This window comes from Pelmatolapia mariae, unplaced genomic scaffold (assembly GCF_036321145.2).
Source record: "Pelmatolapia mariae isolate MD_Pm_ZW unplaced genomic scaffold, Pm_UMD_F_2 NODE_ptg000125l+_length_35581_cov_1, whole genome shotgun sequence".
In the NCBI taxonomy this organism is placed as follows: domain Eukaryota; kingdom Metazoa; phylum Chordata; class Actinopteri; order Cichliformes; family Cichlidae; genus Pelmatolapia; species Pelmatolapia mariae.
Window position 1 is genome coordinate 1 of NW_027051835.1, and position 22,478 is coordinate 22,478.

The 22,478-nt window shown below is 39.2% G+C and overlaps 1 protein-coding gene and 1 pseudogene across 1 annotated transcript; both read right to left on the bottom strand.

The window, feature by feature from the left end:
* Window positions 1–457: 457 nt before the first annotated feature.
* On the bottom strand, window positions 458–9,778 carry LOC134622673 (broad substrate specificity ATP-binding cassette transporter ABCG2-like). The gene is made up of 10 exons (XM_063468062.1): window positions 9,738–9,778; window positions 8,471–8,691; window positions 7,393–7,452; window positions 6,410–6,524; window positions 5,090–5,242; window positions 4,811–4,968; window positions 4,407–4,558; window positions 4,164–4,265; window positions 1,490–1,740; window positions 458–544 (listed from the first exon to the last, which is right to left on the bottom strand). The coding sequence occupies exons 2-10, from the start codon at window positions 8,683–8,685 to the stop codon at window positions 458–460; spliced, it is 1,293 nt and encodes a 430-aa protein (XP_063324132.1). The 5' UTR covers window positions 8,686–8,691; window positions 9,738–9,778.
* Window positions 9,779–13,273: 3,495 nt separating this feature from the next.
* On the bottom strand, window positions 13,274–22,472 carry LOC134622672 (protein phosphatase Mn(2+)-dependent 1K-like; annotated as a pseudogene).
* Between the last annotated feature and the right edge of the window lie 6 nt (window positions 22,473–22,478).

Genomic DNA, 22,478 nt, shown 5'->3' on the forward strand with positions numbered 1-22,478 from the left:
TTTACTGCGATAACTGCAAGGCCAGATGGGGAAGTAACAGTCACACTGCAGTAAGGCTGTGTTAACAGTTAATAAAAACATCGATTTTATAAGAGTATGCTGAGGCATTTATTGGCCTGCAGACGATGAGAGACAAAAGGAATTTTGCTGTGTGAGCTTTACATTATTGCATGCATTTCGTGGAGTGCCATATATATTAAACCAGCTAAATTACACCCATGTAATAAGTATTATAAGTGAGAGCGATTAGCCGATTAGCTGCTGTGGCATTCAGACAATGGGAATCCTTTAAATAAACAAATAACACACAACATTAAAATGATCAAAGTACAAATTATTTAGCCATGAAGATGTTTGGGTTTTTTTGGAGATGACAGCAGGACAGTCACATTACATACTCAGAACATTTTGTAAAATGTTATTACATGACTCCAGCTCACTGTTGAGAGCAGTTCTCTCACCTGTTCTGAATACCACTCTGATCATCTTTGACCCCAAAGAAAATGGCTCCCACGATGAGAGCGAGGAAAACGTTGACTCCCAGCTGCGTAAGAGATTTAGACAACGTGATGACTTCTGTGCCTACAACATACACATTCATTATGTTGTTATATAAAAAACTTAAAACCTCCTTAAGTCCACTTTAATCCAAACTTACCAGTTTGCGTTTATGGAAAAACTAAATTCAACTTTTGGGGGTATAAAACAAAACAAAAAAGGTGGGTACAGAGGACTGAAGTGAGCAGAAAATGCTAAGGTTATGTCCTCCTGAACTGATCCTGGGGTGAGATGACTGAATGGAGTGAACAAAAAGGTGAAAGCAAGACATGTTTTAAGCTGAAACTATTTACAGGTTATGACAGGACTAAGCGGTTCCCAGGGTGAAGGGATAAGCCAGTAAGGTTGAGCCTTTTTCACCTCATTCCCCTCAGTCCCTCATGTGGAAGCTGGGCAGCGGGGGAATAGGTCATGATGCCATCATGTGATGACTCCCACACCGGGGCCAAGGGGCTTTGGCTAGATATGATATCAGTTCAGATTCAGGCCCAAAGAGGCAGGAGTGGGGTCACAACAGTCACCAAAGCTGATTACAGCACCCATGCCACCAAGGACCTCTCTCGAAGGATTATTTTGACTTATTTAGGACCAATTAGCTGTTAATAATTCTTAAAGTGAGGAGACTTCTGACAGCATTTTGCCGCCATGGGGCGACTAATGAAGGCATAAAGCTGACCCCTCTAACATGCTGTCTGCGTATCCTGCTCAGGATGATGGGGCCAATACAATGTATGCTTTTATTTTTAAACATACTTAAGTTTAAACCTGTCACTAATGAACTATTCAAAGTTACCAATTTAGCTACAAAAAAGTTGGTAAAAGTCTTTACCAGTTAATGAGCTTTATGTTCAGCTGACAGACACGAGAGTGGCACTGACCGACGTCTGAAAGTCGAACACGTGCCCTAAAAGACGATGGTGTACGTGCTTACCTGGGCCACAGATGTTTGGGGGTTCAACATGAGGTTCTGAAATGTTCTGTGAAGGACCCATCGTAGCTGGTGAAAGAACGAGCTGTTGTAGGTGATGGTGCGGGACTTTGGGAGGGACCCACAGCGCTTATCTTTAACAATGCGTTCCAGTTCGGCTCGTGTGTTGCTGGAGTAACCGCTGTTCCTGTACTCATCCACCAGGCGCTCCTCGATGCTCTGCCTGGAGCTACTGAGCTCCTCGAAGTCCAAATCTGTTCACAAATACAAAAAAAACCACTCAGTTATATTTTATTTTTATAGCACCAATTCACTCTGGCACTTTATATACAGATTTGACTCAAGAATAGAGTTAATCGTCGACTATGTACACCCCACAATTCAACAGCTTGTAGAACCACCTATAGCAGCCACGACTTAAGCTATTGTCTACATCAGGGGTGTCAAACTCAATTGCACAGGGGGCCAAAACTCAAGGCACACTTTAGGTCGCGGGCCAAACAAGATAAACATTTATTGAACACACTAAAACAATGTTTTTTAAACATAAATATGAATAAAAACAGACAGGAATATCATTCCAGATTAAATAAACTTAAAAAAATAAACTTTAACTTTAAATATTTTGCTCTTTATAAAACTATATCCTGTCAAAATTATGCAAGTTAGAAATATGAACATGCTGCCAAAAACCCCAGAAAAAATAAATGAAAGCATACACAAGGTTGGAGCCGCATGTAAACGGAGCTGGGCATTGCTTCAGGAATGGAACTAATAAACTCTGCGGGCCATTCAGTGTCGTACTTTGCCTTGAGTGTATCATTACACTGCAGCTCCATCTGAATCTGCACAGGTGCAGTTCAGCAAAGTCCGCTGACTTGGTTCAACATTACTTGGCAACAGGGAAAGTGAGGCAGGTTGCACTGGTGCATTTGTGACAGCTTCACTTGAAATGCCTTCACCGCATCAAACATGCCATGTCCATGAACTGACAGATTTCCTTGCTGAGCTCAAAAACTCTATTGAGAATTTTTATCCCAACTCAGCCAACGGACCTCTGTATGATAAGGAATGTCGGCAAACTCTGAATCTATTTCCCACATAAAAGTCTGAAATTGACGGTGATTTAAACTTTTAGCTCAGATAAAATTTACGGTCTGCGTTACGGTGATCATTACATGCTCCATTTTTAGGACTTTACCACACAGCCTTTCCTGGTGTATGATGCAGTGATATGCTGTTAACTCACCGGTACAGTTCTCCTCCTGCATCTTTACTCGCATCCTGCCGACTAGTCCGCTTTTTTCACCGCACAACACCGGCGCTCCATCTGTTGTAAGTCCAACAAGTTTGTCCCAGGGCAGTTTCACGTCGGTTACACTTTCTTTTCCTGTCGTTGTCCCGTGCATCGATTTAATGTTCAATATTTCCTCTCCACGGATGAAGATGGCCAGCTGTGCAATGTCCATCATGTCTGTACTTTCATCCACAGCAAGAGAGTATGCAATAAAGTTTTTGCTTCTTTCACACAACTGTGTTCTTAAATCAGTGGCCATCTCACAAACCCGATCAGCAATCGTATTTCTCCTCAGGCTCACATTTGCCAAAATCTGCGTTTTTTCTGGACACAAGACGTCGCACAGCTTCATCATGCAGCTCTTCAGAGTGGTACCAGGCTGATTTGGCTGTCTCCTCTGCTAAAATAAAACTTGCTTTCACGACAGCTTCACTTTGTGATTTTGCTCTGGTGAAAAAAGTCTGCTGAAATGTCAGATTCTTCTTTAGACTTCTACTTTCTGTAGTTTCTGCTCTGCATTTAGCTTTTTCAGCTTACGTTTTGTCTCGTAGTGCCATCTTGAATTAAAATCCTTAATTACAGCCACATTAGCTCCACTAATAAGACACACGGGTTTACCGGCAATGGCTGTAAATATATATTCAGTCACCCACTGGCGCTGAAAGGCTCTGCTTTCAGAATCAACTTTTCTCTCCACCATTGTGAGCGGCTAGCTTCGCAGAAGTTTGACTTGATTGATGCGGGAATGTTCCCAGTTAGCCTAGCGTTCAGCATGGAGGCTGCAGCGCAGCATTATGGGATCTGTAGTTTGTTTATTATTAGCGCCTCACATCGCCGGGCCATGCATAACAATAATAATACATCTATATAAAATGATCTCGCGGGCCAGATATAAATGTACGCCGGGCCGGATGTGGCCCGCGGGCCATGACTTTGACACATGTGGTCTACATGACTTTATCAAACTCTCCCATGGATGTGGAGGAATCCCTGATTTTTTTCTGCTTATGTTTTCACGTGACATTTTTTCACTTGCAGAAAATGTTAACAAAAATTAAAGCTCTATGAGGTCCAGTAACAACCATCTGTCTTCCTGTTTTACTCTGTCAACTCTAATTTGTGTGTTTGACATGTTGTTCTAATCACTCTAAATGTCAAATTTAAAACACTTTAAAAAACTTGTTAATAAAAAGTTCCAGGTAAAAATACTGTATCTTCTTTATTGTATCGTACCTTTTTGTGGATGTTGCAAAACCAAAGAAAAATGCAAAGAAATGAGCACATATGCACAGGATATGTTTGTTTGTTGTTATTCTACGAGACCAGGAGATGTGATACAAGCTTGACTGAATATTCATGGATGGTTAATTATGCCGCTACCTTCAGAGCCGTGCACTTTGGTCATTGCTGTGGCGGTGAAGTCTCCGTTAATCACATCCAAAAAGAAGTCAGCTGGGTTGTTGTGGGCCTCGCAGGCATAGCCTTAAACACAAATCACAAAGATGCAGCTCAAATCAAAGCAAATCCTATACATATAGTGACACTGCAGCTTTTTTAGAAGCTGCACATCCATCTACATTTATTTACTGTCTTGTGATGTTACTGTTTAGTCATTGTAATCACCGATGTTGGCAAAGTAGTCCAAAGCGTTTGGTGCTGGTCCGTGGTACACCATTTTACCGCCGACCAACAGTGTGAGAGTGTCAAACAGTCTGTAGATGGAGTAGCGAGGTTGGTGGATGGACATAATTATGGTTTTACCATGACTCGCCATTCTGAAAAGACACATAACACAGTAAAAAATCAATATGCACTACAATATATTGATCTAAATAAAGTAGAAGCAAATAGCAGCAATTTTCCTGCTTTAATTTTTCTTTGTAAAATGATAAGCTTCTGTTTAAAGTTAACCAAACTCCAGAATTTAGCTTGAAACACTTTTCAAAATCCTTTAAAGCCCAGAAGCTCAAGATTTTACTTTATTCTAAAGAAATCTGAGAAATTAGAGACAGTCCGGGTTTTCTCACCTTTTCAGCAGGAGCAGGACAGAGTTAGCAGTGCTTGCGTCTAGGCCGGTGGTCGGTTCATCCAGAAATAGGACAGCAGGATCGATGATCAGCTCCATGCCGATGTTTGTCCTCTTTCTCTCTCCTCCTGAGATTCCTCGGGTCATCTGCGTGCCCACCTGAGGAACAAAAAAAACAACAAAAAAACACAACGGGAATCGCTGAAAACACGCTTCATCTGCCGGGGCAGGCTGCTTGTTAGAGGACAGGTGAGTGACAGGCTGTGATTATCTGCAGCACCTTGGAGTCAGCCACTTCGGTGAGACCCAGTTCTTTAATGAGGTGATTGACTCGAGCCTCCTTCTCGACCTGAGGCACGGAGACGTGCAGTCGCAGAGCCGCAGAAAAACGCAGATTCTCTCTCACGGTCAGGGTGCCCATGACCACATCTTCCTAGTAGGGAGACGAAAGCTTGATCAAAGGTCACAAACAGAGAAGCTATTTTGTAGTTATCATTTCCACGAATCCTTAAGGGAAACAACCAGAAACAAGACGGAGTTCAGAACACTGCCTCACTGCAAGAAGGAGTGAACCTCAGCAGGGTTTGCAGGTTTTTCTGGGAGGTCTAAGCCTGCCTGCCTGTCTTCTCTAAGGACACTTGCACAAAATATTTCTCATCTCAAGAGTTTCTTCTTAAAAGAGGTCTAACACAAACAATCTCAGCACTATGTTTAATGTTTAAGGGCCAACCTCTGTGTGTTAAGTTGGTTTTACAGCCTACAACATTTGCTTTGCTCTCAGACGCAGAGTCTAAGAGAAAGTCAAAGCTCTCAGCTTTTTCTGCATGAAAGCTTAAAGAAACCTGTCGAGGCCGGCCAATACGTCACTGAAAAAAACCCCAAAACAAAAAATAAATAGTGAAAAGCCAGTTTACACGTTGCTTAATTTAGCACCTAAAGAGAGCTGCATTAAGTACGTAGAAAATAAACCAGAGAATGACTCCGACTTACAGTGCTTAACAGGTTTATTAGACCAAAACACAATTTAAGTTTTATCCCACAGCTGTTCTAAATTAACAGCACTGCTAATTACCAAAATCATTTCTTATGTTTCTGCAATGATTAATCCACCAGCATCCATACGCTGTTTAATTGAAAGGATTTATTTTAATGTTAACATATATTTATCTGCCCTATCCATAATTTTTCAAATTTAACATTTTACAAAAAAGCTGAATTTTTTTTTTAAATTTAGAATTACAGGTTTTTTTACTTGTGCTCCTAAACAGAAAAATTATTTTTTGCGATTGACGCTCAATTAATTCCTGACTTCTCAGAGACGACTAAAGTGCCGGCTCAAATTTGGGTATAAAAATGTAAATTCAGCTGTTATTTACCTGATAAATAGTAATATAATTTGTAATTTTGAACAAATTTTTGATAGATTTCTAAAATATTTGTGCTTTCTTGTTTTTGTGGCAGGTGCTATCAAGCATTTGTTAAGCACTGTACATTTATCAAATAAATACATTTCAAAACATAATATCACTATATCCATATCAGTGCATCTGAGTGGATATAAAATGGTTAATATGGGTTATTTAAAGAAATACAAATTTACCTGGACGACATAGCCAGAGAGGCACTTAAAGTTTGGAGGCTGTGGGGCTCCATCAATGAGAACTTCACCCGACAGACCTGCGGGATCCTTCCTCGCAGCCAGAATATCCAAGAATCTCAAAGACAAAGACCAAAGAAAAATTCTAAAGATATCCAAAACAAAAATTAAGGTAATTATTTCAAGACTATATACGATTAGTTCCATAAGTATTCAGATAATGTCATTTGAATTCAACGGGCCTAAAAATATCACATTAACTGTTTGGGAATTGCAGGCCTTTTATGCATAAATACCCCATTTTTAAAGGTTCGAAAATAATTAACAAGACGTTTCGTGGCTAGGTGAGGCTCTTCCCCTTATAATTTCAACTGACAAATGAAACAGACGTAATATCTGAAGTCAGCTCAAAGTATTATGAGCTGACAGAAGGTTTAATAAACAGTCCAGTTTAAAAAAAAAAATCATGGTTCAAGCTTTACAGGTTTAAGAGCGGCCAAATGAAACACCTGGTTGGTTCCTAAAAACAATGAATCCACTGCCCAGTATTATGACGACTAAAGTGCTGAATTAGTTCTATGGGTCACCGCATCTAACCAAGTGAAGAGCACTATGATCAAGAGACGCCTTCATGAATACAGAGCGTTTACTACAAGGTGCAAACCTCTGGTTACACATCTACAAGAGCTCGCACAGTTCAGGCAAAAAAAACAACCTTGGAAAAATGAAACCAAGATGAACGCATACCAGTATGAACAGAAGAGAAAACAATGGTGAAGGAGAGAAAATGCTCATGATCCAAAGCACAACCCACCCTCTGTCAAACATGTCAGATGGCTGTTCACAGCAAATGCAATACTTACTTGTACTGCTTGTATCACTGTTTGTTCAATCACATATTGATTAATTGATTTATACTGTAATAAGATAATAATACAATGATTTATAGACCTAACTGTATTTTTGAAAACTGAAGTGGTACTCACGAAGACTTTCCACTTCCAGTAGGTCCAAGAATAGCATTCAGACCAGGTCTCATAATCCCACTGTGAGACAGTGACACAGGCAAAAAGTGAGTGTAATGATTTAATAATGAAAAAAGAAACTCAAATACTGGGACACATATTTGCTTATGTTTCCAATTAAAAATGTTTTTTCTTAGATTTTTATGCCACTGTATCGGTTTTATGCCACAGACACAAAGCATGTGAATCAAAGTAGTTAATATGGTCCTTAGACACATGCTGAAATGCAGCACTTTTATTAAATGAATCATCCCTCCTAATCCCATTTAAAGTAATATTCATGAATGGAATTTACAGCAAATACAGATATCATATCATTTTTAAAAATGTAACAATTTAAAGAACTTCAGAGACTTCAGAAAGCACGGAGTGAGTCAGTGATTTAAAACAGAGCTGAAGACTGAATTAAGGTCTGGCGGTGGATCACGTGACACTGTTTAATTCGTTTCCCTGGCAGACTACTCTTTAGTGCATTTGAGAGATTATATGCAAGAAACCATGCTTAATATCATATAATTAACACTGTGGCAGGAAAAAGGTTCCCCCTAAAAAAAACTTGTGTGAAATGATTCATTCTTCCATGGGAAACGTCAGCTGTATTTAATACCATCAGAAAGGAACTGCAAGGGTCTATTCACTATTGTCCCACTTTGTGGAACGATGCAATGAGCCATACTGGACTGACATGGAAAACAAAACAAAAAAAGCAAGATGACACCCCCCAAAAATCAAGAAATCTAAAACAATCATTTTGCATTTTTTCTGAAAGTCAACAAAGTAAAAGTCATAAGATTTCTACTGTTTAATGGGGTTTTGTGCATGTTCAGCTAGCTTAAGCAGAGGGGCAATAATTTTAAAAAACAGATTATTAAATGTTTTACAGGTTTTCTGCTGCACTTATCAAGTGAGCAAATCATAGCTCTGCAGGTTAATATCTGTAAATTCTGTAAATTCATGTGCGCGTTAGTGTGTGAGTGATGAGAAAACGGAGGAAAGCGAGTGAGAAGGTGACAGAGCGGAGAAAGACAAAGAGACTGACTTGAGGTCCACCAGTACTTCCTTGGAGAGGATCTTTCTTTTGCAGAGGAAGCCGCTCTGCTGCTGCACTTTGTACTGGATGTTGTGGAAGCTCACGGTGGAACCGCACCGCTGTTTCTTCCCGTCCACGCCCGTGCCGACCTTTGACACGGCCATCCCGTTAGTACCGATGTCTTCTATCATTGCGATGTTGATGTGACTGGTTTTCTCCATCATCCTCTGCTGCAACCAAAAACACAGAATTTTACACATGAAAGAGAAACGCTGTTACTTTACTAAAGGCACAGACTGATCAGTATGGTGATAAGGATCGCTTTGTAGTGGTGTTAAGGTTTCCACCTCTTGAATACCTGCTGCATGCAAATCACTTTTTGAAGCAATAATCCTAAAATCAGCATAGTTATCAGCTGTTTTAACCATCCTGAGAGTCTCATTTAAATAATAAACACCTGCAAAAGTTGTAAATAACAAGATAGTAACTAAATGTTCATTGCCAAAGGAGGCATTAGCTCTAAATTTTATAAAGCAAAAACGATCAACACGTGGACACACATTTCTTCTAATCTACTCTAATCTAATTTTAATTTTGAAGTTGTAAGTTTAAATGCAGTCTAAGGCTGGTATTCTATGGCTTCGAAGGGATAAACTGATAAGGATAAATAAATGCAACAAATAAAAATCCTGGATTTTAAGGAACAGTGGATTTTTCCCTGAATTACTCAGTTATGAGACATGCAGGACAACATTGTAAGCTTAATATTTCTAAACTCATTTATGAGGGTCCTCGACTCAAAGGACATGTCCACTATTTATTTTTAATTTGTATTAGAGGACTAAAGATGTACTGAAACGTATTGATGTGCTTTATTATTATTATTATTATTATTATTATTATTATTATTATTATTATTATTATTGGGAACAAAGTACAGTTTTTAAATCCACACGTTGTTTCTGTGGCACGCGCTGCCCTTTATAACAGTGTTTTGTGTTTGAGCTCACGTGTTAAAGAAAAAAAAAAAAACCACAACAGGTATATGAGTGGACAAGAATATTATAGCTATGTAAAACATGTGACCTCGGTGATTTACACTCCATGGGTCAAACCTGCCTGAGATAAAATTAAGGGACTATTTCTTCTTGCGCCAATACTAAAGCAAAGCAGCAGCTGCACGTGATTTCTTGTAGACGTTAATAAATAAAATATGATTGAAGAGCTGCTGAAATCAACAGAGAGAGGAAAGAAAATCTTTGTAGCTGTGACTTACCGGGCGGTGAGGATGTGAGAGGGCTGCTGCTGCAGACTGATGGCCAGCGGCACCTCACCCACAAGGGTCAACCCCACTCAGGCTGGGGGAGGGAGGTGAGGCCCATCACATTTTTCACAGCTGCTCCTTTTTCTCTTTTTTTCCCCGTTTTATTGTATTATTCATACAAAAGTTAGCCAGATAACGTCATTATAAATCAAAGCATTTTTTTTTATAATTATGCCACTTATAATACATCAGCTTACCCCCCTTTTCCACCAGAGTTACTGGTTTCTTCCAGGAGTTGCAATATAATGAAATCTGCATCTGGCAATCTGTTGTTTAGCTACCCACTACTGTATGGGGTTACACATGAGTGCTGAGGGTCAGAACTTAATAGATTGTAGCTGAAGTAGTTAGTAGAGCGTCTATCCCCTTTTAAAATGTGTAGAAATGCAGTTTAATAGTTCCGGACATTTAATTCGAGGGGTGACTGACAGATACACAGCTTACAGATTTTTAGGGGGTGGGAATTTAAATGCTAATGCATCATTGCATTGAAGTTTGCATACCTGGCTCATTTTACACAAACTTTTATCGTCAGTCAAATTAATTAAATACGTGTGGCTAACTTTAGTTCGTCAGAAGAGAGTATATCTACCTGTGGCATCCTGGTAAAGTAGATGTACTGCAGTAACTTTGTGTTTGTGATACTAAAGCCCAGAGTGTGACTGTGAATGCTGGATTTCGATGCCTGCGTGTAAAAGAAAATTCATATCTGTGTCTTCATGCAACTCTTGACTAAACATAATCAGGTTTCACAGGAGGGCATAATGGATTTATTGCACAAGATATAGTCTCTGTTAGGTTGCCAACAATCCTGTGAAGATTGTAGAGAAATATGATCCTAATTTTAGCAGCATTAGATTGCAACGGTGTGATGCTGGGTCCGGAGTTTGAAAGAGTCTGCATGTGTGCATTAGTGTGCCTATCGATTTTCAACATAAGTGCTTCAGGAAAACGGCCTTATGTAACTTCTTTGGTGTCACGGAGTAACTCTACTCTGTGGAAGCTTCCACCTAAAGACGTCTACTGCATTCATGTACGGATAGAAAACGACTCGGGAACCCACGACAAGGAAAGATGTGAAGCACAGGCTGACACCTGCAATCCCACTCAGTGCTTCTTGCCGTGGATTCTGTGGTGGATCCATTGGATCAGTGTCAGAACAAACATTAACTTTGAGTTTTGTCTCCCCCTGGTGGCCTTGGGAGAAATCTTACAGTGGCTCAGAATATTCTCTCAGAGTATCTCCATGCTGTGGTCATGTATCCTTGTGGCACATGGCACTTTTCACGTAGATCTGAGATGGTTGCTTTCTGACTAAGTCTTAAACAATATGTCATTCATCTATTTAGTCAAGCCGCTCAACCTATATAACTCCAAAACATCATGTAGCCAGATGCTCTCAGTGCAACCAAAGTCTCGATTCCGTCTCAGCTGCAGACCCTAGACTAATGCAATAACCTGCCACTTGATATTTGTACTGTAGTCTATGCAGTCTTTCAAATCCAGCCTTTTAAACCTTGGCTTTTAATTGAAGTTCAAAGTCAAGTTCAAGTCCCATCAGGCTTTTTATGTTGCGTTCCCCTTTTTTATTATCTTGTTTTATGCCAGACCTTCCCAAAGTGTGGGGCCCGCCCCCTAGGGGGGCGCAGAGCCATTGCAGGGGGGGCGCGGTATGAAAATGGGGGGACAAAACGCTTGGACATTGCTAGCACGGGGCGCCCACAGAAACGTAAAGCAGGAGATGAAGCATCGCTGAATATGTTTCCAAACCAACTTCATTCTAAGCCAAAGACTAGAAAATATGGTGAAGCATATCTTCCCTTTGGTCACCTGCACAAGTGCCAAGGTAGGTCTCCCTGCAGAATTGGTTTTCCCTGCATCAGGAGCACGCGCTGGGCTGTTCAGATCACGGACAAACAGTATCCCACATTCTTGATTTTTAGTTCACAAACACTTCTTGTAATGACTAACTACTCCTGACATTTTGGAGATGTTAGCTCTTTATACAGTAAAGTTACAGCGGGATACAAATAATATCAGGCTGATCCTGCCACGATTTGTTCCCCCTGTCTAAATCACGGACAATCAGCATCCCACAGTTGTTTATGTTTTTTAAACCCATTTTGCACAGAGAGGCATTTTTTGAAAAATGTATTGATAGCAATGTTGAATATTATTACACAGGGGAAAAAAACAACTACACGTAAAATAATCACACCATGACGCCTCTGCCTTTCTAAATGGAGGGACAGTAACTGCGTGTGTATGTAAGCCTGTAAAAACTGCAGATAGTCAGATTAACAGTATTTCGTCTCTATCTGCTATTCTGCAATTCATCTCATGTAAACAATAACGTGGCGCAAAGCGTGACAGAAAAAAAGGCACATACCTTTGACGTTGTGTGACGAACTCTGTATTCCTCGTCCACACGTAAACGCAAAAAAGGAGTTTTAAAAAATCTCCGTTTTCAGTGATTCGAAACGCCGTTTAGGTGTGGACGAAACAGCTGCGTTTTCAAAAATACCCGTGTAGGTGTGGACGTAGCGTAAAAGAGTTAGTAGTTTATTTTATTAACAACTGTCATTTTTAATTGTTTACTAAATGTTTGAGGTGTGAAATAAACTGCAATGGAGCAAAATAAGGGTGTGTGTGGTTGGAGGATGTGTTTGTGGTGGTGGGGCGCGAACATTTTTCTTGTAAAACAAAGAGGGGCCTAGCAAAAAAAGTTTGGGAACCACTGTTTTATGCAAATATATTTGTTTATTTTATTGATGTGTAGTTTCATGTGGTTTTAAACCAACCCGTAAAGCACTTTAAAAAGCAACAAGGCTGACCAAAGTGCTGTAGAAATCAAACTGACATTGACCACAACTGAGTGAATGTCTAGTTTTGTCTAGTTCTCCATTTACATTTGGAAATTTCTTGAATTTGTTGAGGATAAACAGGAAGTTTTTTTTTATTATTCGTTTGTCAGGTTGTTTCCCCAAACAACTTAAAGCAGTTTGAATCTACACAATTAATCTAGATAAAAATGATTTTTTTTTGTGTTAACTGAACAAAGAAATTGTGTTCTTGTCTAACTGATCACAATTAAGATTTCATTATTATTACGTATACCTGTTATTTAATTAGTCAAGGAGGTGGAGCAGAGCTTCAAAACTCTGGACTCAATTAAGATGTCCAAGACTTATTTTTCAGACGCCTGCCTTCATTAATTTATCAAATTCTTCCATAAAATTTGTAATTTTCTCACTAAAGATCGCCATCGAGCTCAAACTTGGTCATGTTAAAAAAAAAAAAAAAAAAAAGCAAAATCTGGAATATATGTAGACATAATGCAAAAATAAATATTTTAAAAGATATCAATGTTTTCTTATCTGTTTGAAGTGGCATGTAAACAGCTCTGTTGATGTAAATCTTTCACTGTATGGACAAAAGCATTGGATCACCTACAGGAGGATAACAACACGTCCATGTTACAAAGAAAACTGTTTCTAAACGTATCGTTTTTTTATTGAAAGTGTCACAAGCCGTTTAGACCAAGAGTACAGTACTAACAGTGTCGTTCAAACGGTCACATTTGGGTCCCAGGTGCAGATCCAACACCACAATGATTATATTTCAGAGGCAGTGCAACAAAGTACAGTAAAATACTGAACACAAGGTTAAAGAGTAACTCTGACAGAAGGCTTGTTAACTATTTTGAAAATCATACACACAAGCGCCTTTATAATATCCAAAGTCCCGTTAGATACAAGAATAAGGGAGAGAAAATATATTTACATGAACATTTACAAGATGACAGTTTATACAACATTAGGAACTCACAGATAAAATAATGCTGATAAATATGACGTGCTGTATTTCTTTAGCATTAACAAGGACAAAATAAAAGATCACACCACCAGTGAACAAAAACAGTTCAGCTCAACGGATTAAGTCTGAAAACACATCCACTCACATTAGGTCAGCCAACACGACTTGCGCAGCTTAATCACACCTATAGCCTACAGAGACTGGTTATATTGTTTCAGTTTAAGCAAACATTCACATTGTCATACATGGCTCTTAGCTAAACAATTCTCTAGTGTTGCATTAGGTGTGCTTTGTTGTGTCTGACTGACACACAACGGTGGAAAACCAAAAATAACGCCAGGTTACTCACACCACAGGTCCGTGTCCAAAGACCTGCATGTGTAAAATATTCTGATGTGCCAAACGTAGCTGAGATATGAAGAAAATATAGGAGAGACCAGTTTTCCAGGTGTACTTATCACACAGATGATTATTTACAGAATAGAAACAGTACGTTTCAGTACCTCAAACACTTTTAAGTCCCCTTTAAAGGACCTGTTACAAATCAGGCAAGCCTGGCAAAGAAACATAAAATTTCATTTTTATTCCTACATAAATACCAAGTTCAGTCACCAAAATGCTGTTCAGGCAGCTCTGTTCAAAACCTTTACATCTTTTAAGATTGTCCAAGTCTTCCAATAATTTCTGCGGCTCTTTAAGAAATTTTTTTTTTCTTTAAATATAAAGGAAATTTTAAAGTGTTGGTTTGCAACTAAATGTACAAGAAAAATTCTTATAGGAAAGCTATATAATTTAGTTATTTTAAATTTGCCATAAAGTTTTTAAGGCCCAGTCAGTGACTTTATCAGTGACACTAGTTCTTCAACCAAGGTGTGGGTTTCACAACAGCTGATGACCAATCACTGTAGTTCGATTGCCCAACCCCGACTCCTTTTGTTGCACTTGCTCCCAAAATTAAAATGGAGAAATGTTCCAAACTTAAAACCTGTGCTCTTAAAACTGGTGGGATACATTTTCTTTAAAAATGTAGGTTAACAGTAAAAATGAAATTGTGAGTGAGACAGTGGTGTGATGAATCTAAACTGATAAAACAATGTGTGAATGGCAGAAGAAGGTGAGGAATTAAATCTGTAGAGCAGGCTACAGGTTTATCCAACACACATTCCCGCCTGCTGCTCACACACTTTTAGCACCTATGAGGTCATTGGCTTGCTAGTAGATAAAACCTTGTATAAAGGGAGATTTACACCCCCCCCCGTCATGAATTCACTGCCTCTTTGTTCACAGAGGCAATAAACATCATGCAACTGTAATTAATGTTGTAGCCATTAGGTGTCATTATTTTGGCAAACCACACACTTTTTACAATGTTTCTTTACAGGAAGCCAAATGTATTGCACATGTTAACAAAGTCTTAAACAGACCTCGTCCTTTCATCCAACGTCCCGCAGCCTATGCCCAGCGACCACTGGACACGAAGCTTCTGCTGAAAGAGAAACTCGTGTCTGAACTCTTGTGCTTTCCCCAGGCACCAAACGGCACCACGATGATTGTGCTGTTGTCCTCTGAACCATACTGAATAGCCTTGAAAAAACAAAAACAGAGCACCGCAATGTGAAGCACAACAAGGTTAGAGAAAGTCATCGGGTGAATGATCAATTCAACTAAAAATTAATCTTCTGTAGGAAATTCCAGACTTGAGGAAACATGGACACAGTTTTGGGAAGCTTTTTTGTGTCTAACAGATCATTTCAGTACATGAGTCAACCAAAAGTTAATGAAACCCAGCAACAAACAACCTTGTAGGAGAACACGTAACACATTGACCCATGGGCTAATATTCAACAAAAGCATAAAATGTTTTACCTGCTCAGATATTCTCTGTGCTGCCTCTTTGGGTTCGTGACACTGGTTGATGACATTGCAGATCTCCTGGCTGTTCATAATAAAGTTAATGCCATCTGTGGTCAGCGCCAGGAATGAGTCATGGACATGGTGCAACTGAAAGGGAATAAATAAATAATGGTTTATAACAGACATTAAAAAGACAAATCTACTGAACTATTACAAGAAGATGGTAAGACTGGCTTTACTGACTTCTTCAGAGAACAACAGATGTGAAAATGTGCTGTTGCAGAGATCTGCATTAAAACAGTCCATGGTTTTGCCCCAGTACACCAGCATGTGGATTTTCAATCAAACAATTTTGATGTAAAAAATACAAATAAAATATTTTGCAGTCATTTTTATAAACAGTCCCTATTTTCAATGCCTCAGAAATAATCGGACAAACATTTTAAATATAAGGATTGTTTTTAAACACCTGGGTGAAAATACTTTGCAGTCAGTGGCTAAGGTCTCACCTAATGCTTTCCTCCCTCAAGCTGCTCGGTTAGGGCTTTCCTGCAGCCACCTTCAATTGTTGCTTGTTTGTGTCTCTCTATGACTTCAGTTTGGTTTTTAGTAACTGCAGACATGCTTTGTTTGGTTAAGATCATGTGACTAATTTGGCCATTGAATAATATCAAATTTCTTTCCCTCAAGAAGCTCTTGGGTTGTTTTTCCAGTTTGCTTTAGGTCATTATCATTTGCACTGTCAGATTATTTTTGCAGCATGTCCTGAATCTGAGCAGACGCTAACGCCCTGCACACTTCAGAATTCATCCTGGCACTTCTGTCAGCAGTCACATTACCAATAACCCCAGTGCCTTGCTTCCATTGGCAGCCATATGTGCCCATACACTAACATTTTTGTAAAAACCCTTAAAAGTTTGAAAGTCAGTTGCATCTTGATTGTCTGATTTAAGACCCACTGTGGTGGTGAGCAGAGTAAAAATGACAAAAACTGCATCTTCTGAAGATAACATGTATCCAAAAAAAAAAAAAAAAAATTTCAGTGACAAACTAAATTTACAAACCTACCGTTACTCTTTTGGTCTCGGGTTCAGCAATGACTCCCGTCTTCTTCAGGTCAAAGTCTCCAATGCTACGCGTCATTGCCAACCTGCCATTGACATTTGGCTGCCCCAGGCTATTCCAGGTGATAAACCCCCCACTCTTCTTTATCCTTTAAACAGGTGCAGATCGGTATATTAGTACATGTATCCTATGAAAGCAGGGTTCTTTTCAGGGCACTTACAACTAATAAAAAAGAAAGAAAAAATGAAGTTTCAAACCTGCTTTTAAAAGCATCATGTACCTGTCTTTTTCATCCTTTCTCTCAGGGGTGTGGTCAACAGTGAGTTTAAGGGCCTTGCCCTTGCGGCACAACATGGCACGACTGTCACCCACGCTGCCGACCACCAGCTCGATGCCGTCCCTCAGCAGGGCCACGGTGGCGGTGGTTCCTGCGTTCATCCCGGGTGCTACAGAGACATACGAGAAAATCTCAAGCTCCACAAAGCCACTGTTCATAGTGTTAACAACAACATGGTGTATCTCACGCACTCGCAGTCACACACTACAACATGAACACATGGGTGGGAAGCCATGTAGTAGACTTAGAAAAAACTACAGATATTCACACAGTAAACAACAGAGGAGGCAGTCACACATGCAGGTTGAACTGTTGCAGAATAGAGCTGAGGTCCAGAGCAAATGTTACAGCAGGTAAGTCTAAAGCTGAATCCAAAAAGATAATAAATAACAACAACATTTATCAGTGCCCGATACTGGGCCTGATACTCGTAAAGAAACACAGAAACATCAGAGAATGTCATAATAGTCAGTGAGTTCGGCATTTTATCTTTCCTCTTATGTTCACCATGGATGCCTCTAGGGTTGAGAAAATATAATAAGTCAGTCACAAGAAATATTATGTTCAACTGACTCAGTAAAGTAAACGACTAGCGTTTTAAATAAATAAGAAAAAAATGTTTTATTTATGCCAAATGTTGAGAAATTACTGGAACAAAGAAGATTAACAAGTTTTAATGCCAAATATTTGACATTGGCAAATAATGTTCTGATGGTAGATAAATAACAGTAAAATTTTATGCAATTAAAAAGTTTATCCTTTCCTCTCCTCAGAATTAAATGAGCTGATAGATACTTAACATTCTTTAAAGCTTAATCTGAATATTAAACATGGACTGGATCTGTCGCTGACAACATAAATCTCACACAACTTTCAAACTGAAGCACTGTCTCACAAGAAGCGTTGCATACACTTGGTGAGAAGAGAAAAATCAAAAAGAGAGATAGAGATAGGGTAGAGGCAGAGAGAGAGAGAGAGACATGAGAGAGAGAGAGAAGTGAGAGAAAGATAGGGAACCTTCCAGTAGTCCAGGATTTAGGACCCGCTGGACTCTCCTTCAATATCTAGCCTCTCGTCATCCACACTGGTGCCAAGGGCTTCCAGCTCTTAGCTGGCTCCGCAGCTGCCGTAGATAACATGCACACACACATACAGGCATATTGGGACATTTCACAGAGCGAGGCCAAAGTGAGGCCATGTAACAAGTACACTAGCGTTCATATATCATTAAACTTAAGACATAAAAGGTGGTTGAGAAAATTCAAGCTAAGCTGACGAATTTTACAGAAATAGGGCAAACATGTAAATTAGATTTATTGAGGGAAATGTTTTGCATTAATTTTTCTGAGTTATACTCAAACATTCCTTAATAAAAATGCCTGCTTTAAACATAACACTTTGCAGACAGGGAAAAAGTAAACAGATTGGTGACAAATTAAAGGAAGACTCACTATTAACTAATTATGCAAAGTCTTTAAACCTCTACTGACAGATGTGATTCTGTCCAAATGATATTCTCTCACTAGGAGGTTTCTTGTGGCAGTGACGTTCTTAACTGGTCGAGATCTGATAACAGCAGTCAAGAATTCCTACAATTTTCTCATTAATCGACCCACTGGGTAAACCCTGTGTGGCGTCACGCATGTAAGGACAAAGCTGTTCCGTTTATCCAAATGTGTACTCTGATTTTTCCTTTAATTTGTTACCTTTCTGTTTCTGGCAATGTCGTGCTGGAAGCAAGAAAAACACTAACATATCTTCTAGTGTAGCTAATTTAATCATGAATTATTTAAGGAACTTTGGGGGAAAATGACAGACCTCTAACCAAAAGTGCTCAGTGGGGAAATCCAAAGCTTCAACGCCTAAGTAGGATAAGTAAATTATGTTTGAAGAGTGAAGAAACAAGTGTCATCACATAAAAACAGAGTACATAGCATATCCAAGTACATGCAACATAAAAGCACCTACCATTTGGAGAGAAGTGCAAATGCCTTGCTAGAGCTTTGTCTACTTCAAGGAAGGCTTTTGTTAAAACTAATTCCAGATTTTCCTCGTCTGCAAGAAGGTTCCTTAAGGAAATCAGAAAGAAAAAATCACTTACAGAGCTGTGACATCTGACATTCACATTAATCAGAAATGAATAAGCTACTTGTGACAGCGACTCATACGAACTCCTTACGTGATATATTTTTCCATGTATTTTTCACAGAAGTCAGCTGCCTCCGATCCACCGTGCCCATCAAACACAGCAAAGTAGAGCACCCTGTCGGTCAGCTCGGAGACCCGGTAGGGTCTTCATTGTCCTTGCGTTGACCAATGAGCGAGGCGCAGCCTACCTTGGATAGGCTAACTTTGGGAATGGGCTTGCCGTAACGAATGCTGGGGGGCAGCAGGATGGGCTCATCGATACGATCGTCCCAGATTCCAAATGAATCCCAGGTAGTGGGGCGGCCGCTGCTGTCTGGATCAAAGCGTGTATTACTGTGCCGAGTTTCTGAAGGGGTGTGGAGCGGTTTGCGGAAAATGAACTGGAAGTGGCTGTCATGCTGGACCGGAAGGGGGACTAAGCTCATCTGTACAAGACCGGCTCGACCCACATGAAGACCACTGCATCTTGCCAAGCGTGTGAGACAGGCTGCTGACATCACCCTGACAGCACGAACACCTCGGAAGCCACTGGATGGAGAGGCAGAACAGTGTACTGTCCGGACAAAGCAGGAAAATAAGAGAAAAAAAAATTTAAATCTGTCATTTAGACTGGGAACACAGCATGACAAAAATCTTTTATTTGTTTAGGAGGAGCCTCCATTACGAGGACTAAAGGTCTCTTCAAACTAGAAATCATTAAACAAACACAAATCGGGTGGAAAGAAACTGAGATGACACAAATTCCTTCATATTTTTGAAACATTTGAAATGTAATCCATCTAGTAATAAGTGACAAATATCTACTAACTATTACTAGCATCTGATGCTAATCTTGATCATTTGCTTAAAAAAAATTAAGTGGTTACTTTTAAATATACTTAATGGATGTTGCATTAAGACTATTAGATGAAGTCATCTCCTTCAACCCCAGTAAACTTCCTGACCTTCTCACTGGTCTTTTATTATTTGACAGAAAATAAAGACAGACAGTAACTGGAGCCCAACAGGTCTTGTGTTCAAGACCCCATGTTCACATATTCACCACGTTCAAATAAAAATGTAGTCATCTAACAATAAGAATCATCCTCAACTCTAAATTCAAAGCGTTACGCATTTACTACTGTGAAGTTCCATTTAAGGATACCACAGGGATTCTGTGTTTGCCGACTAACTACTACTCAAAGTTTTACCCAGTTTTATTTAATTTTATTGCTGATCTTCCAAGAGCTGCTAAACAAATAGAACGTAACATAAAATGACATAAAATTATGTATAATACTGTGCAAAGCCTTGAGTCATTCCACTTTTCTTTACATTTTGATTTTCTGAAGGTCTTTCAAAGTTTTTTTTGGACACTGGCTGCTTTTTCGTTCATTTTCAGTTCAGCCCTTGTACTTGACCTTTTAAGGGCATGTTTTTTGTTTTTTAAGTTACTTAACATCGACCCATGAATCATTCAAGTATTTACACAATGTGATTCAAGGGATGAGCCAGTGTTGTGTCTACACACAACAGACAACTTGGCAACTAGTTGTCTTTTTGTGTGTGCAATTTTTGCACACTTTTCTTGCTCACCTTATGTAGTCCTATGTTGATTGTCTGTTATATATAGCACCGTGGTCTTGGAGGAACGTTGTCTTGCTTCACTGTGTACTGTACCACTGCACATGGTTGAAATGACAATAAAGCCACTTGATTTGACTTGAAATAACCAATTTTATCCTTTTTATCTTTAGGCACTTGGTTAGTAGCGGCCTGTCACATAAAGACATTTCTTTAGTTTAATCCACAAAAAGCTCCAAAGACAAGTTTGACAGAAGTACTTTTACACCAACAAAGTTTTCAAAAAGCTATTGTTTGAAAATTCTGCAATATGTGCTAAAATAGAAAGCTGAACAAGTACACAGCAAAAAATATAAGTAGCCTAAAAATTAGCTTAAGAGTCATTAGTCATAGATTTGCCTCTCCGGATCCTGAACCCTAACATTACTGAAGCATTGTGGGATCACCTTGAAGGAAAATGGAACAAAGGGCACCTAGCATCCAAAGAAGAGCTTCGAATGTCCTTCAAAAGGTCTGAAGAACTATTCCTGAAGACTGTTTAAAAGTTTGAAGAAATCTTGTCTAGTAGAGTTCAGACTGTACTGAAGAATAAAGGTAGTCATACCAAATATTGACTTTCAAGCTTGTTAGAATTATAAAAACTCTGTATTTACCCCCAAATACTTGATTTCCAACTATTTCCTATTTTGCCAGGAAAACGTAAAGAAATGAGAGGTCGCTCAAAACATAAACAACACATAAGCGTATGTTCTTAACAATGTGAACTAAATGTAGCATATGCAAACTTTTTTTGAAGTTCATTAAGATTATACAGATTCCTAGCATACTAAAGAATGAAGGGGCACAAAATGATTGAAGGTTATAGCTCAACACTAGCGGAGATAAAGGTCATTATAAAATTTAACAAACTTTACAATTTACTCTTTGCCACCAACAAACCATAGTCTTGCCTGTTACTTGGCATTTACGGAATCCGTGTCTAGCTATTGAACAACAAGGTTTGTCGAGTTGAACAGTGGTTAAAAGGACATTTAAAAAACAAACAAACCTTCCTTTCAGTAACAAGAGCACATGTGTTGTGCCTGAACAACATGCACAGCCTTTTTCGGACATCTACTATAGCAAACTCAATTCACACTATTGTACCCTTAAAACTTAACCTATAAGAGGCCAGACTCATTTTTACTGTTAGTAAAAACTATAGGAGAGTGTTAAAGCCTTAACAGGAACTTTCCTCACTGTGTAAAGGGCTTCTTATGGGTTAATAAGCAACATTTACTCGGACAGCATTAATGAATGACCTTTATTGTATTTGGTTTAATTAGTGAATAAACACTGATTAGGGAGAAATTCCGACGTGCTATATCGTCCATATGTTGTAAATCATCTCGGGGTAAACCGTGTATTCATGTGCGTCAACATGTCTGTGAAGGTTCTCAGTCATCCAGGATGTGCGTCAAAGCTAAAGAATGATGCAATAGCCATTAAGCTAACTGCTCCAGTATCGATCCCAATATTATTAATGTGTGAGGCACAGACGTGTTATCCTAAGAGAATCTGAATAAGAAGCAGTCCTTAATAAAATGCAGTTTCAATACACTTACGAAAAGAAGCAGTATATAAACGGTAACGTCATCCATATTAGCATTAACTAGCTAGCCGCAAACGATAGCTCTGTAGCACACAAGCTAACAAGGTAGATAGCATCAGGTAAAAGTTACCATTTCGTCTAACATTACCGAGATTTCAGCTACACGTTGACTAAAAACCATACCTCGAGAGTTTCAGATGTATTCGTCAGCTTTAAAGATCCTTTGCTTGCTTCTTGTGGAGTGACAACAAATTGAATGAAAACTGCCGCCCCCTCGTCTCGCCTTGTTATCAAACAGCAAGGCCTATGATGTGACCGC